This window comes from Pristiophorus japonicus, unplaced genomic scaffold, assembly GCF_044704955.1.
Source record: "Pristiophorus japonicus isolate sPriJap1 unplaced genomic scaffold, sPriJap1.hap1 HAP1_SCAFFOLD_211, whole genome shotgun sequence".
In the NCBI taxonomy this organism is placed as follows: domain Eukaryota; kingdom Metazoa; phylum Chordata; class Chondrichthyes; family Pristiophoridae; genus Pristiophorus; species Pristiophorus japonicus.
Window position 1 is genome coordinate 1020143 of NW_027251810.1, and position 17358 is coordinate 1037500.

At 45.2% G+C, this 17358-nt stretch overlaps 1 gene segment (V, D, J or C); it reads right to left on the reverse strand.

Annotated features, from left to right (window-relative positions):
* Positions 1-380: 380 nt before the first annotated feature.
* LOC139245146 (Ig heavy chain C region, membrane-bound form-like) lies at positions 381-16996 on the reverse strand (the record flags this gene model as incomplete). The annotated part of the segment is given in 7 exon segments: positions 381-763; positions 902-1029; positions 4589-4918; positions 5435-5740; positions 8043-8354; positions 9353-9652; positions 16933-16996. Coding segments are annotated over 7 exon segments (1449 nt in total), but the record flags the coding sequence as incomplete, so codon positions are not given.
* Positions 16997-17358: the final 362 nt, after the last annotated feature.

Below are 17358 nucleotides of genomic sequence, written 5' to 3' on the forward strand. Positions count from 1 at the left end.
AGACGTTGATGCATCAGAGTATTTCTCTTTAACATAACCTGGCACGTGAAGGACCATAATATTAAAAGAGACTGCATGATCCGCCTGTTCGCTGTGCAGTCCTTTCGCCTCTGCAGCATAACGTAAAAAGGCTGGGGGAATTGTGTCGTTACAATGATAGGACACTAGATGGCGCAGCGGCTCCTTCACCGAAGGGATTGGATTCAAACACAACCCAGACAGGACGGGTGATGAATAACTCTCAGGGGAATAAAACAAAGTGTGATAGGGAAAGGGAACGATGTGAATGAGCCTTGGAGAAAGGAACTCAACAAAGTCCAATATATTCCATTTATCATTCATGATTTATTCACAATTTCACATGGAACAATTCACAGAGACGTTTTTAAAATGTTAACACAAATTGAAATGAGAGTCACATTGAGCCTGGAACACACACGGCCTGAGCTGCCAGCTATCTGTACAACTGTAACAGACACCAGGGAGAGAGAAACAGTTCAACATAAAGGGAAGGGCATAATTGTGGATCATGAATGAGAAAATTGACTTCGTTATACATGAGATATTCAAACAATTATGAAACTCAGAGATACATTTACATTATAGCCACGATTATCTCACTTCTCAAACACAGAGACGAAAAAACTGAAGTCAATTGAATCCGGGAATCACCAAGAGGACCTAGTTTATTTTCAGGACACAGTGATGTTAATAACCAGATGAGGAAAATCCACAGCGGCCAAGATCCAGCCGATCACTTGACCTGTAAAAGAGGGATAAAAGATTGAAGCAGGGATTTAGTGCTTTGGGGCATTTATCTCAGGGTTGTTATCAATGAAACGTTCAGAGATTTGGCAAACCGCTTCAGTCAGCTCGAAGCGAATGCACTGAATCTTCTCACCTTCACCAGAGTGACGGCAGCGCTATAGAACATGCTCAGGAAGAACAGGATGATGAATGTGGAAGCGGTTGTCCAGATGTTGCCGCTCTGGCCCTCGTAGTCTTCATCCCAGATGTGATCTGAGGAATCTGCGGAGATGTAGAGGAGGAAAATATTCAGATCGTTTGCTAATCCAAAATATCGTATTATTGTTATATATTCTATTTTATTGCCTTAAGTTATTAGTTTGTTCTCTAACTTGATGTTCAATGTATGCCCTGTGTTAAGTTAATCACTCCCAACAATCTATCTGTGTTCCTAATTCCACAGTCGCTCTTCCTTTCTGATCCTCCTACAGTCCGTGTTGGAAAATTTGACAGTTTTCCTTCAATGTCACACGCTCATTGATTTTGTATCAATTTCATAGGATTTACCGTTCGGGAATAGTATGATGTAATATCGAGGGAGGTTTACTGAGCGATACCGATTATTTTAACAATAGTTTTAGCGACCTAATTATTTGGAGACTGTCAAGGGGGCTGGGTAAGACGTCAGATGTGAGTTATAATCTTGATTAGATTGTGACGGTCAGTGTTCTGAACATAATTAACTTGCATCAGTTTCCAACTAAGAACGTTAATTCAGTGTGTGTGTAGGACCAGAATAGAGGAATGTGAGATATTATGACATCAGAAATGATTTATTTAATATAATGGTTGGGAGACTGTTCCAAGAGTGTATTTTAATCCTATATTCATCGATAGGCTGATGTATTTTGTGCACTTTAGTGTTTACATATATGTGCATGACGATCACTTGTTCTGGTTTAGTCTGTGTTTGTGTGTTGATGTGTGTTAATGTAATGTTGATATGCAAGTTTGCGGGTGTTAATGTGCGATTCTATGCATCTATATTTATGTGTAAGTGTGTGTTTATTTTCGTACGCTTGTGTACGTTTACTTGTCGGTCTTTGTGTGTTTATATGAAATTTTGTGTATTTATGTTTAAATGTGTGTGTTTTGTATAAGTACGTTCATGTGTGTGTTTTTCATGTGTGTGTGTATGGTTATGTGTAAGTGTTGTGTATGTTTAGGGGTAAGCATGTGTGCGCTTATGTGTAAATGTGTGTGTTCGCATGTAAATGTGTGTGTGTGTGTGTGTTATGCGTTAGTGGGATTGTGTTGATGTGTGTGTTTATGCGAGTGTAAGTGCATGTGTGTGTGCGTGTGTGTGTGTGTGTATGTGTGTTAATGCGTGTGTTTTTGTCTGTTTAGTGTTCGGGGGCGTGTGTGTATTTTTGCTGTCATTCAAACTTTCAGAGAGTACAAATAACTGGTTCAGACAATGACGGTGTGTATTATATTCTGGGCATGTGTAATATCCTGTGTAAGTGTGCCTATGTGCGTGTTTATGTGTAAGTCTCTGTGTGTTTATGTGTAAGCGTGAACTTTCACAAAAACACACGCACTCACTTTTGCACGCATTCTTGCCCGCTCTGTGTAAATGTTTTCAGCGTGAGACGCCAGGTGACGTCAGGCGACGGAATGCAACAATTCAACGATGGGCATCTCTCCCTGGTGGGAATTGAGGGGTACAGTGGCTTCACAATTGCCGTTTCCCCTCACTGTGTTGGAGAATCGGAGACACAATGAGTTAACAATTGCCCTTTCCCCTCTCTCTGGCGGGGCAGTGGAGGTACAGTGGGTTAACAATTGCCCTTTCCTCTCTCTCTGGTGGGGCAGCGGAGGTACAGTGGTAAACAATTGCCCTTTCCCCTCCCCCTGATGGGGCAGTGGGAGGTACAGGGGGTTAACAATTGACCTCTCCCCTCCCCCTGGTGGGGCAGTGGGAGGTAGAGGAGATTATCAATTAACCTTTGCTGTATCTCTGGTGGGGCAGTGAGAGGTAGAGGAGATTATCAATTAACCTTTGCTTTATCTCTGGTGGGGCAGTGGCGGGTACAGGGTGTTAACAATTGACTTTCCTCTCTGGTGGGGTGGTGGGGGGTACAGGGGGTTAACAATTGCACTTTTCCCTCCCTCTGGTGGGGCAATGGGAGTTACAGGGGATTAACAATTGACCTTTGCTCTCTCTGGTGGGGCAGTGTGAGGTACAGATGGTTAACAATTGCCCTTTCCACTCTCTCTCTGGCGGGGCAGTGGGAGGTACAGGGGGTTAACAATTGACCTTTCCCCTCTCTCTGGCGGGGCAGTGGGAGGTACAGGGGGTTAACAATTGACCTTTCCACTCTCTCTCTGGCGGGGCAGTGGGAGGTACAGGGGGTTAACAATTGACCTTTCCACTCTCTCTGGTGGGGCAGTGTGAGGTACAGGGGGTTGACAATTGACCTTTCCCTTCTCTCTGGTGGGGCAGTGTGAGGTACAGGGGTTTGACAATTGACCTTTCCCTTCTCTCTGGTGGGGCAGTGGGAGGTGCAGGAGATTAAGAATTGACCTTTCCCCTCCTCTGTTGGGGCAGTGGTCTTACAATGAATTAACAGTTGACCTTTCCCCTCTCTCTAGTGCGGTAGTGGGAGTACATTGGGTTAACAATTGAACTTTCCCCTCCCCCTGGTGGGGCAGTGGAGGGTACAGGGGGTTAACAATTGACCTTTCCCCTCTAGTGGGGCAGTGGAGGGTACAAGGGGTTAACAATTGACCTTTCCCCTCTGGTGGGGCAGTGGGGGGTACAGGGGGTTAGCAATTGACCTTTCCCCTCGCTCTGTTGGGGCAGTGGGAGTTGCAGGGGTTTAACAATTGACCTTTCCCCTCTCTTTGGCGGGGTAGTGGGAGTACCGTGGGTTAACAATTGACCTTTCCCCTCCCCCGGGTGGGTCAGTGAGGGGTACAGGGGGTTAACAATTGACCTTTCCCCTCTGGTGGGTCAGTGGTGGGTACAGGGGGTTAACAATTGACCTTTCCCCTCTGGTGGGTCAGTGGGGGTTACAGGGGGTTAACAATTGACTTGTTCTCTCTCTCTGGTGGGGCAGTGGGAGGTACAGGGGTTTAACAATTGACTTGTTCTCTCTCTCTGTTGGGTCAGTGGGGGTTACAGGGGTTTAACAATTGACTTGTTCTCTCTCTCTGGTGGGGCAGTGGGAGGTACAGGGGTTTAACAATTGACTTGTTCTCTCTCTCTGGTGGGTCAGTGGAAGGTACAGGGGGTTAACAATTGACTTGTTCTCTCTCTCTGGTGGGGCAGTGGGAGGTACAGTTCCTGTTCCCGTGTCCCCCTCACTTCAGATCCAAGAGGGTGCGATGCTGCCAATTAAAACCGGCCCCAAATCTGAAGCGATGGACAACACGAGAAACAATGACACATAGATCTAAATGTGCTGCATTTGTTTGTCGGAAAATGGAACTTTGCAGGTTCTGCCAGTGGGAAGAAAGTTGCTGAAATGATTTTGAGGAATCCTGTCATGAAAGAGCTTCACTCTGTCTCCAAACTGTGGTGTATCTGAGCTGGGAGCGCTGACTGTACAAGCTTTGTGCCCAAGTCCGACAAATATTCTGCTTCACATTAACAGCCCGCCCCTTGGCAAAAATGGGAAACAAAATTAATTGAGCGGCTGTGTGTGTAACTCACGATTGGAAGAAAAGGCCTTTATTGGTTTTTATTTAAGAACTGAAATGCAATCGAGAGATTCTCATTGACAAGCATTGACGGTGTCCATCAGACCAAGAGAAATGTTCACAAAACTGGGTTTACCGCTGGATTTATTGACTGTTCTGATGATGGTCTTCAAGGGGATGGCTTCATGTCCTACCACACAGGAGTAAGAAGCACCGCTGGCCCACTCCTCGGCTGCAATGGATAACAGGCTGTACGTGAAGAAAGAACTGCTGCTGTTCTCCGTCTTCACCTCGGTGTTCGTGTAGTTGCCCGAATTCACCGGCTTGTCATTGACGGTCCACTTGACGAAGATCTCTCGGGGGGAGAAAGCTCTCACTAAGCAGGTGAGGCTGACCAACCTCTGAGCGGAGATTTCTTCTGCCGAGGGCAGGAGGACAGACACGGCCGGTTCCCGCGGATCGTTAGCTGCAGATCAATTACAATAAACATCAATAAACTGGAGACTTCCAGAGACAATGACACCGGTGGTTAAATGTGCGAGATACGTGGTTTGCGCTGAATTTTAAAGTATTCCCTTTTTCGCCTCTGTGGCCTGTCCAGTTTTTCAGCCCAGAACAGAATGGAATAAAATCCTTCTCTCTGGGAGCTTGAAGAGTTGTACTGGAAAATTACATAGGATTCACTGCTAGGAACCAGGCCATTCGGCCAACTGATTTATACCAACTTTTATGCTCCACACGAACCTTCTCCCAGCATACCATCTAAACCACGTAACATGTCCTTCTATTGCTTTCTCCCTCCTGAAATTATCTAACTTCCCCTTAAATGCATCATCCCATATCCCAGAGTATTTAGTTCGTGGGATTACCATTTGAATTATCAAAGTAATCTATTAATATACTTATTTGAACGAATTGGACCATGCACAAGCACCGGGAATAGTCACAGCCTCTCACGTGTTACTACAATCACGCCACTCACCCATTTCCTTGTGGATGGAACCTCTGATCGGAGTGTGCATATCCCGATGGCTCACCACGCAGTCAAACACATCCCCACTCAGCCAGTCTTGTGTCGAGATGTCTAACTTGCTGATCACACTGTCGCCCTCTCCCGGTTCACCGTGATTCCCTGGTTTCAAAATGTCCTTTTTCCGCTCCCAGGACACGGTGACTCCAAAAGGAGCATTCGACACGATGCAGGTTAAGGTCACTGTCGCCTCCATTAAGACCTGCTCGAGTGAGGGCGGCGAAAGAGTGATTTTTGGATCGTTGCACGAGGAATCTTCTGTGAAGCAGAAATGAAAGTCAAGCAAAGCTTCATCTCCAGAGTCAGGATAGCAGCATTCTGCTTAACTCCCAAAAGTAGAATAAATCACCTTTGAGATATTAACCTCTCGTTGTTGCTTAACAACCATCATTATTGGAAGGACAACGAATTGGCAACCATCCCGGGAGATGCTTTAACATTTCCTGTGTATTTGCACCCAGAGCCACCTGTGATCGGCTGTGAGGCAAAGACCCGACATAAAACATTGAATAAAGTTGGGTGCAATTGTGTTATGCACTGAATAGCGCTCGTCCCGAAAATCCTTGCTCCTTTACGCCCGTCTATCGATCCTTCTGCCCGAACGCATTTGCGCTCAGTATAATGGCTCTACCCCCAGGATGAAGAGCTCTACATGGAAATTACACTGGTTCAAAACGAGTGTCAAATCAAATCCAGGATTATAGTTGCAACAGGAAACAAAGTTAATTTTCTGGTGTCTTGTGATTTTGGGGTTGATGAAAATGTGCAGGAACAAGTAGCCCCCCGCCCCTCCCCCCTCCCCCGGCAGAGCAGAAGTAAAAGGTCGTGGAGAGGGAATTTCAAGGGATCTTTTGTCATGGGGAATAAATTGCAATACTGATGTCAAGTAGTTTTTTTTTAAATTTCTGTCATTAGTGAGCTTTTATCATGTCTAGTGAGAGAGAGTAAGGAGGGAATATAACCGCAGGGCAGTAATAGTGTCATAGGAACAGGAGAAGTCCATTCAGCCCATCCATCCTGTTCTGCCATTCAATCAGATCATGGCTGATATATACCTCAACACCATCTACCCGCTTTGATTGTGCAACCCTTTGCACCCTTGCCTAACAAAGATCTATCAATCTCAGTTTTGACATGTTCAATTGACCCCTACCCTCAACAGCTTTGGGGGGCCGGGGGCTGGGGGGGGGTGGTGGAGAGATTTCCAGATGTACACGAGACTTTGTGTGAAATTATCCTTCCTGACATTACCCCTGAATGGTGTAGATCTACTTTTAAGGTTCTGTCCCTGGTTCTGAAGTACCGCACCAGAGGAAATATTTTCTTGCTATCTACCACATCAGTTCCATTTATCAACGTAAATACCTCAATTACATCGCCTCTTCACATTCTACACAAAGGAATACAAGCCTAACCCGTCCTCATCATTTAGCCGTTTTAGCCCGGTATCATTCGGGTGAATTTGATTTGCACCCGCTCTAAAGCCAGTTTATCCATCCTGCGGTGCGGTGCCCAGAACTGAATGCTGTGTTCTAAAAAGGCAGATCATAAAATCATAGACATTTCCAGCATGGAAAGAGGCAATTTTGGCACATTGTGTCCGCGCCGGCCAAACAAGAGCAATCCAGCCTAATCCCACTTTCCAGCTCTTGGTCCGTAGCCCTGAAGGTTCATTGCATATCCAATATATTTGTTTAATGTGCTGAGGGTTTCAGCCTCTACCACCCTTTCAGGTAGTGATTTCGAGACCCACACGACGTTCTGGATGAAGACATTTCCTCTCATATCTCCTCTAAACCTCGCCCCAATTACTTTAAATCTGTGTCCCCTGGTTGTTGACTCATCTGCCAAGGGGAACAGGTCCTTCCTATCCACTCTATCAAGGCCCCTCATAATCTTATACATCTCAATCAGGTCTCCTCTGTTGCAAACAAAATAGACCCAGCCTATGCAATCTTTCCTCATAGCCAAAATTCTCCAGTCCATACAACTTCCTGGTAAATCTCCTCTGCACCCGTTCCAGTGCAGCAATATCTTTCCTGTAACCTGGTGACCAGAAATGCACGTGCTACTCCAGCTGCGGCCTAACAAGTGTTTTATACAGTTCAAGCATAAGCTCCTTGCTATTTTATTCCATGCCTCGACTAATAAAGGTAAATATTCCGTCTGCCTTCTTAACCCACTTATTTAGATGGCGTGCTACCTTTAGGGATCTGTGGACATGCACTCCAAGGTCACTTTATTTGTCTACACCCTTTCTAGCAATTTCTAGCAGTGGCCCTTACAGAGTAAAGGCCTGGAGACACCAACTGTCGCTCCCAATATGCTCAGGCAACTCAGGATAAAGCTGAGCCGAAGGGCAAGCAGAGGACAGCCTTTCGCAAAGTGACGGAGTCATGAACCGTGAGGAATCCTCAGTCAGGGCTTACACCGAAAGGAAAAACAAACTGTATGATTAGAAATGAGAAATAGTTCTGTGCTTTTTACTAATTACGATTAAAGCCCTGACTGAGATCAGCGCTCAGAGTGATCCGGAACTTCCCGGGGCGATGTCTCTTACCCGGAGATCTGGTGATAGTTCGGTTTTGGGTGATTCCTTGATGAGAGACCTGGCAGGTATAGACTGAGTGGGCGAACCATTCCGCGGCAGAGAATGTCAGCCGACTGCTCGCCGAGAAGTTCCCATTCACCTCACATACGGGAGAGGTGATGAAGCCCGATTTCATAATTTGTCCATTCTTCAGCCAATTCACGGTCAGTGACTTTGGATGGAAATCGATGATTGAACACACGGCGGTTGCAGATCTGCTGCTGGTGATTTCTTCCTTGGAACTCAAGGTAAGGATAACAGCTGGATGATGTACCACAGGACCTGCAAGAAAATACATTTTATGGCGATTATTTGTTACACTCCAAACAATTAAGAACTTTAAAGTGGTTTTTAACATTTCATCTACATCACCGAAACAGGCCATTAGGCCCAACAGGCCTATGTTTATGTTCCACATGGGCTTCCTCTCTCCCTATTGCCGACCCGCTATCAACATAACCTTAGATGCCTTTCTCCCTCGTGTACTTATCTAGATTCCCCTGAAACGCATCTATGATATTCGCCTCGTATTCCATGCGGCAGGGAGTTCCATATTTTACCAATTCCTTGGGTGAAGAATCTTTCTCCTGGACTCCCTATTGGATTTATTAGTGAATATCTTACATTTATGGCCCCAATATCGGGCTCCTGCTCAAGAAAAATATTGTATCTACGTTTAATCTTTAAATCGCTTCATAATTTTAAAGACCACCATGTGATCACCACTCAGCCTTCCCTTTTCTGGAGAAACGAATGCCACTCCGTTCAGCAATTATTGACAGTTGCAATTTTTCAGTTCTGGTGTCGTCCTTGTGCCTCTGTATCATTCTTATAATATGGAAACCAGCACTATGCACATTACAGTTGATATGATCCGGAGATTAGAGCAGTGTACAGTACTCTATATGTGATATGGAGACCAGACATGTGCGTAGTACTCTGAGTGTGATATGGAAACCAGAACTATGCTCGAATTTTGATTAGGAGATCGGAATGCACACTGAGATGTGTTATGGAGACCAGACCTGTATGCAGCACTCTTAATATGTTATGGAGACCTTATCTGTGTACAATACTCTAAATATGATGTGGAAACCAGACCTGTACGCAGCACTCACTGTGTGATATGAAGACCAGAGCTGTGCAATGACTCGAAGTGTAAGATGGAGACCAGAACTGTGCACATTACTCAAAGTCTGGTCTAACCAAGGTTGTATAGAAGTTGAACATATCATCTCTGCTTTTCACAATTTGCCTTCCTTGTATCCCACAGCACTCACCTGGCATTTTTACGTCCCAGACCGAGCCACCTCGTCGAACCTCGCAGTAGATTGGGCGACTCCCCACCAATGACTTGCTGATGGTTAACTGGCTGCTCAGTGTGTAGGCTCCCTTCTTGTTGAGGACTGACGGGTAGGTCTTCAATCCAGTGGTGATCGGCGCTTCTTCTGTCCTCCAGGAAAGGCTGGTGATTTCCGGGGAGTAGTCCATCGCTAAGCAGCCGTAGGTGACGGGGCCTCCAGTGTGGGGTTGTTCACAGGAGGAGAGCAGGGCATAGAGTTTGGGAGCAGATGGTGTCGCTGGGAAAGATTGGCCAAGTGGACAAGTTAGACTCTGTAATCAGTGCTTATAAAATAACCAAACAACTAAAAATTTCACTACGGGGTGAACTAAATCCATCATTTACCGATCAAACCCGACGTCAACATTTGAATTACTAGCAATTATGAGATCCGACGTGAAACGTCTCCACGTAACTCCAGTCCTGCACATCAGGATAGTCACGAGACTTAAAGGGGCATTCTGTCCAGCAGGCCCCCTTTTACGGAGTGAATGCTGGGATATTGTATCGTGGATTTCTTCCTGCTATTATGGAACTCTCCCCTCAATCTCCAATCACTTTCACAGAATATATAATGTGAAATAATTTACTGAGTTCCTCCCTGCATCCTTTTGCTCTCATAATCATATTAGCAGCACGAAATCAGGCCATTCCATGATATTAAAGTGAAGTCAACTCTCCATTTTAAGATGCTGTTTAAACTAACCTCTTGGACCAAGATTTTGGTCAATTGCCAGAATCACTGCTGACCATACTAAAGAAAACTGCTTATGTGGCCTGATATCAAATTTGACCTCCTTAAGCTCGTATGAATCGTCTTGGGATGTTTCACTACATTAAACGCGCTATATAAATGCAAGTATTGTTTTCAGGGGATACACTTGGTTGAATGTCGGTGGGGTGAATTATCCTAATCACACAACTTCCACAGCAAGATCTACTAGTTGTATTAACTTTTTTTTAATCCCGGCATGTTTATAAACATGACCGAGAGTGATAAAATAATACAACTTTAAAGCACGGAAGGAGGCTATTCGGCCCATCACGCCTCTGAACGATCTCTCCACCAATCCCGTTCACCTTCCAATTCCCAATCTTCTTCTCAATCGTTCAATTTTATTAAGCTGTTATGGATTCTGCATGCAGCCCTCTTTCTGATAGGACAACCCATGTCCCAACAGCACCTGTGTAGAATAGTACAATAATACCCTCTCCCTTCATTCCTTTCCTGCTGATATTCAATCAGTGCCATTTACTCACCAACTCACCGACCTGGGGAAATATGTTTCCCGAATCCCTTCATAAAACCCTTCATAGTTCCAAAACCCCTCTATCAGACCTCATCTAAATCTTCTTTGTTCCCAGGAAAATATAGGACATTCCAATAAATGGTTGAAGTCTCCTTTAAAATGTGAATTGATTACTTCAGCGCTCTGATTTGAACCGGGAACTTTTGCACAGCCTGATATCTCGGATTCAAGTTTGATCTCAATCGGGATTGATTCGGGCCTATCTCTTTCCTGCTCAGAATTGGAGGAAGAGCGATGCAGTATGAGTTGTGATCTGTCCCCTGTTACTGATTGGATGTCTCCTGACCATCCTCTTCCCAATCACTCCATGAAATAATCCGAATGATGTACGGTTCCCAAAGCCGGTTATATGGAACGATGCTCTTTAAAAGCTCCATTTAATTTTACAAATTATTTTCCAGCCTCCCGCCAGTGAGAACATGCACTGCTTTCTGGGTCGTTGCAGTCACATCTTGTTGTTGTTCGAACCGAACATAATCTAAACATCAGGACAGGTTTTCTTCTCTAAATACCTAATATTGGCAAAACTTAAACATTATAAATCGATTGGTTTTCAGCCGGGTCTATGCTAGGAAGGATGAAGAACCTGGTTATTGCTGATATGGGTATCTCTCGATTCTGGTTTGTGCGGATTACTGAAACACCTGCGGTTTATTGGTCAGATACTGAAATCTCGGTCTACACCGTAAAGTTACAGAGAGGGTCGATGATGCTGTTGCAATAGATGTGTTATTTCTAGATGTTCAAATGGCATTTTATAAAGTATCTCATAAAAGAATGATTCGGAAAATTGAAGCACATGTGATTAAAGGGATGGAGGTAACTTGGGTATTTAATTGGCTGCGGGAGAGGGGGCAGTGAGCAGTGGTGAACAGATGTTTTTTCTGACAGAAGACTAGTGGGGTCGCCCATTGATCGGTATGAAGAACATTGCTTTTCCTGTTATATATATATATAAATTACCTGGACTTGTTATCGGGAATACAGTTTACAAGTTCACGGATGATGCAAACTTGGCAACGTGGGAATGTGTGAGCAGGATAGCAGCGGACTTCAGGAGTGCATCGACAGATTGGTGAAATAGGCAGGCACATGGCAGATACAATTTAATGCATTTTGGAGGAACAACATGTAGAGGCAATATAATCTAACAGGCATTAATTTGAGGGAGGTGCCAGAGCAGAGGGTCCTGGGAGTACATATTCACATCTCTTTGAAGGTGACCGGGCAAGTTGATAAGAAGTTTACTAAATTGTATGCGTTATTGCCATTGTAAAAGGGGCCTTGAATAGAGAATCACGGGTGTCATGCTAAACCTTTACAAATCACTGGTTAGACATCGGATGCAGTCGTGTATACAATTCTGACCTCCACAATTTAGAAAGGATGACAAGGCCCCAGAATGATACCAAGGACCAGAGACTTCAGTTAGGTGGAAAGATTAGAAAAGCTGGGATTGTGAATTAAAGCAGTGAAAATTAATTGGAGGCCGAATAGAGGTATTCAAAATGGAGAGAGGTTTTGTCAAAGCAAGTCAGGAGAAACGATTTCCACTGGTGAGTACGTGGTTAACCAAAGGTCACAGATTTAAAATAATTGGCAAAAGAACTCTAGGGAAAATGAGGGGATTTTTTTTTTAAAAGAGAGGGTTAAGTTCGAGAAAAGCTTCATCATGTTGAACACCTCTATCAGATCTATGTTTATTGTCTGTTATAGTGAAATGGGACATTTAAAATAAAGGGACTGAGAAATTTGGCTCAAACGATTCAATTGGATACCGTTACAGAGTCTGAAAGATTATTGTGAATGGCAATTCATCGCAGGCTGAATGTATTTCTTTAAATGCTTCACAGAAATGCAGTTCAGTTACTGTGTGCCTTGTGTTGTGACCCAGTCCAACAGCTGCATCTGACCTGTGTCTGTCCCTGCATTAAAAAAAACAATTGAACAAAATGCTGATTTCAAACATAACGTTCCCATGATGGTTATTTGAAGCAGGAGTTCGACATTCACCAGTTAAATTGTCAAATTAACTTCCAGCTTACCATCAGATCAGAACAGGCGCTGCTTTCTGGACCATTTCAATCTTTTCCAGAAACTGTTTGTTCTGAAATTGAACTCAAGATCAGGCCAATCTCATTCAATCATTATTTAATACTCAAAATGTTTAACGTTTAGCAATTCATCAAAAATGAAGCAGTTATTTTGCGATAATGTTAAACTCAATTAATGCATAGTTGCTTCATTGGAGCAATGGAAATATTTATTTGAACAAATCTGGCTTGCTAACTCGAACTTTATTAGTTGGATGCAAATTAAGGCTCCTTGAATGCCCCTGGATAAAGCATTTTCAGGTCTGTTATATTACAAATAATATAGAGTAAAGCTCCCTCTGCACTCTATGCTCAGCTGTATCAAGGGATTGATTTCGAGAAAAGCCATGCCAATACTGCACTGTCAAACAGTCCAGATAAGGTAGCGCACTAGTTAAATAGAGAGCAGAGCTCCATCTACTCTGTCCCACCAAACACTACCACGGCAGACAGAACACGAGTTAGATAAAGAGTAAATGTTGCCTCTACACTGTCCTATCAAAGAGTCACGGGACAGTTACAGCACGGGTTAAATACAGAGTTAAGCTTCTTATACATTGCACAATCAGACTGACCCAGGGCATCTACAACACGGGTTAGATACAGAATAAATTCTCCCTTTGCACGATCCCATCCAACACTCCCAGTATCCCAGGGCAGATACAGCAATGGTTAAATACAGAGTAAAGCTCCCTCTACACTGTCTCATCAAACACTCCGACGGCAGGTACAGAGGGTTAGATACAGAGTAAATCTCTCTCTACACTGTCCCATCAAACAATCCCAGGGCAGGTACAGAGGGTTAGATACAGAGTAAAGCTCCCTCTACACTGTCCCATCAAACACTCCCAGGGCAGGTACAGGGGGTTAGATACAGAGTAAAGCTCCCTCTACACTGTCCCATCAAACACTCCCAGGGCAGGTACAGAGGGTTAGATACAGAGTAAAGCTCCCTCTACACTGTCCCATCAAACAATCCCAGGGCAGGTATCTCCGGTTAGATACAGAGTAAAGCTCCCTCCACACTGTCCCATCTAACTCTCCCAGGGCAGGTACAGGGGGTTAGATACAGAGTAAAGCTCCCTCTACACTGTCCCATCAAACACTCCCAGGGCAGGTACAGGGGGTTAGATACAGAGTAAAGCTCCCTCTACACTGTCCCATCAAACACTCCCAGGGCAGGTACAGAGGGTTAGATACAGAGTAAAGCTCCCTCTACACTGTCCCATCTAACTCTCCCAGGGCAGGTACAGGGGGTTAGATACAGAGTAAAGCTCCCTCTACACTGTCCCATCTAACTCTCCCAGGGCAGGTACAGGGGGTTAGATACAGAGTAAAGCTCCCTCTACACTGTCCCATCAAACACTCCCAGGGCAGGTACAGGGGGTTAGATACAGAGTAAAGCTCCCTCTACACTGTCCCATCAAACACTCCCAGGGCAGGTACAGAGGGTTAGATACAGAGTAAAGCTCCCTCTACACTGTCCCATCAAACACTCCCAGGGCAGGTACAGAGGGTTAGATACAGAGTAAAGCTCCCTCTACACTGTCCCATCAAACACTCCCAGGGCAGGTACAGAGGGTTAGATACAGAGTAAAGCTCCCTCTACACTGTCCCATCAAACACTCCCAGGGCAGGTACAGAGGGTTAGATACAGAGTAAAGCTCCCTCTACACTGTCCCATCAAACACTCCCAGGGCAGGTACAGGGGGTTAGATACAGAGTAAAGCTCCCTCTACACTGTCCCATCAAACACTCCCAGGGCAGGTACAGAGGGTTAGATACAGAGTAAAGCTCCCTCTACACTGTCCCATCAAACACTCCCAGGGCAGGTACAGAGGGTTAGATACAGAGTAAAGCTCACTCTACACTGTCCCATCAAACACTCCCAGGGCAGGTACAGGGGGTTAGATACAGAGTAAAGCTCCCTCTACACTGTCCCATCAAACACTCCCAGGGCAGGTACAGGGGGTTAGATACAGAGTAAAGCTCCCTCTACACTGTCCCATCAAACACTCCCAGGGCAGGTACAGGGGGTTAGATACAGAGTAAAGCTCCCTCTACACTGTCCCATCAAACACTCCCAGGGCAGGTACAGCATGGGTTAGATACAGAGTAAAGCTCCCTCTACACTGTCCCATCAAACACTCCCAGGGCAGGTACAGGGGGTTAGATACAGAGTAAAGTTCCCTCTACACTGTCCCATCAAACACTCCCAGGGCAGGTACAGCATGGGTTAGATACAGAGTAAAGCTCCCTCTACACTGTCCCATCAAACACTCCCAGGGCAGGTACAGGGGGTTAGATACAGAGTAAAGTTCCCTCTACACTGTCCCATCAAACACTCCCAGGGCAGGTACAGCACGGGTTAAATACAGAGTATAGCTCTCTCTACACTGTCCCATCAGGACTCCCGGGACAGGTACAGCACGGGTTAGAAACTGATTAAAGCTCCTTCAACAGTTTAACAGAAGTGTTTTTGAACTTCTGCTTCTGAATGCCACAAATTGCGTTATTGGTCCCATTTGTGAGGTGCCTTCTCAAACTTAACCTGAAACTGTCACATTTTTCACAGATACAAGCTTCTCAAATAAATGAGTTGAATTGTACTCAACGAAATACAAGAGGACAAACCGGAAGGTCTACAGCCAATCAGGAGGGCTCCTGATTCTCACACAGTGAGCAGGCGCACTGAAAGAGAACAGGCACAATCTTGCTCTCAGCAGTTAGATCGGTTCCATCTGTCATTTTCAATAAAGCTGATTTACAATTGGTCTCTTGTCAATTTCCGATCATCTCAAAAGTGCACGTTTAAAAAAAAATTAAACTGATATTAAGTTGGAAAACTGTCCCATCAAACATTCCCAGGGCAGGTACAGGGGGTTAGATACAGAGTAAAGCTCCCTCTACACTGTCCCATCAAACACTCCCAGGGCAGGTACAGGGGGTTAGATACAGAGTAAAGCTCCCTCTACACTGTCCCATCAAACACTCCCAGGGCAGGTACACCTTTAAGCAGCTAACGTTAAATTAGAGAGTAGTCGGTCTCTGTAATCAATCTCCCAGTGTTAACATCAAATGGCGACCATTAACAAATGTAAAATGGATGACTGAAGATCGGTGTGTGCATTGTCACTGTGGTTCTGGGAGAGCTTCAGAGAGACAGAGAGAGAGAGGGAGAGATATACAGAGAAAGTGACGGACATACAGACAGAGAGGGAGAGGGAGAGAGTCAGAGAGAGAGAGTCAGAGAGACAGAGAGAGTCAGAGAGAGAGCGAGAGAGACAGAGAGAGGGATAGAGAGAGAGAGAGAGATTGATGGAGAGAGTCAGAGAGAGAGAGAGACCAAGAGAGTCAGAGAGCGAGAGAGAGAGACAGAGAGAGTCAAAGAGAGAGAGAGAGAGAGGGAGAGAGAGAGAGAGACAGAGAGGGAGACAGAAAGAGAGGGAGAACGAGAGAGACAGAGAGAGAGCGAGACAGATTGGAAGACAGAGAAAGACAGAGAGATAGAGAGAGAGACACAGAGAGAGAGAGGAAAAGAGGTAGACAGAGCGAGTGAGAGAGAGAGAGAGAGAGCGTGAGCTAGAAACAGATAGAGACATAGAGATATATAGACAGTGAAAGAGATACAGAGAGAGAGAGACTGAGAGAGACAGAGCGGGAGCTAGTTTGGGGATTGATACAGGACTATGGGGAGAGAGCGGGGCAGTGGGATTAGTTTGGGGATTGATACAGGACTATGGGGAGAGAGCGGGGCAGTGGGATTAGTTTGAGGATTGATACAGGACTATGGGGAGAGAGCGGGGCAGTGGGATTAGTTTGGGGATTGATACAGGATTATGGGGAGAGAGCTGGGCAGTGGGATTAGTTTGGGGATTGATACAGGACAATGGGGAGAGAGCGGGGCAGTGGGATTAGTTTGGGGATTGATACAGGACTATGGGGAGAGAGCGGGGCAGTGGGATTAGTTTGGGGATTAATACAGGACTTTGGGGAGAGAGCGGGACAGTGGGATTAGTTTGGGTGAAATTGAGCACCCATTTTACATGAGATGCGTGGTGACCATTTTACACCAGGACACGTGTCTGGGTGATCTGTGAACAAACCTGGTTTACCTGCCTGGGCTCGGGGCTTTGTGTATTGGTCCCAGTCTCTGGGTCCTTCATGTGTTTGAAGATTTTGAAGTTGGTCACATCATTTCATTCTTTCAGGGCATTGATGGTAAACAGCTTCAATCCTGTGTATCTGTGAGGGGGCGACACAATCGTATTTACACCTTATTCAAACCAACAAAACTTGCTTCTCCATTTCCTGCCCTGCGAAGATATCCTTCCATCAAACACTCCCAGGGCAGGTACAGGGGGTTAGATACAGAGTAAAGCTCCCTCTACACTGTCCCATCAAACACTCCCAGGGCAGGTACAGGGGGTTAGATACAGAGTAAAGCTCCCTCTACACTGTCCCATCAAACTCTCGCAGGGCAGATACAGCACGGGGTTAGATACAGAGTAAAGCTCCCTCTACACTGTCCCATCAAACAC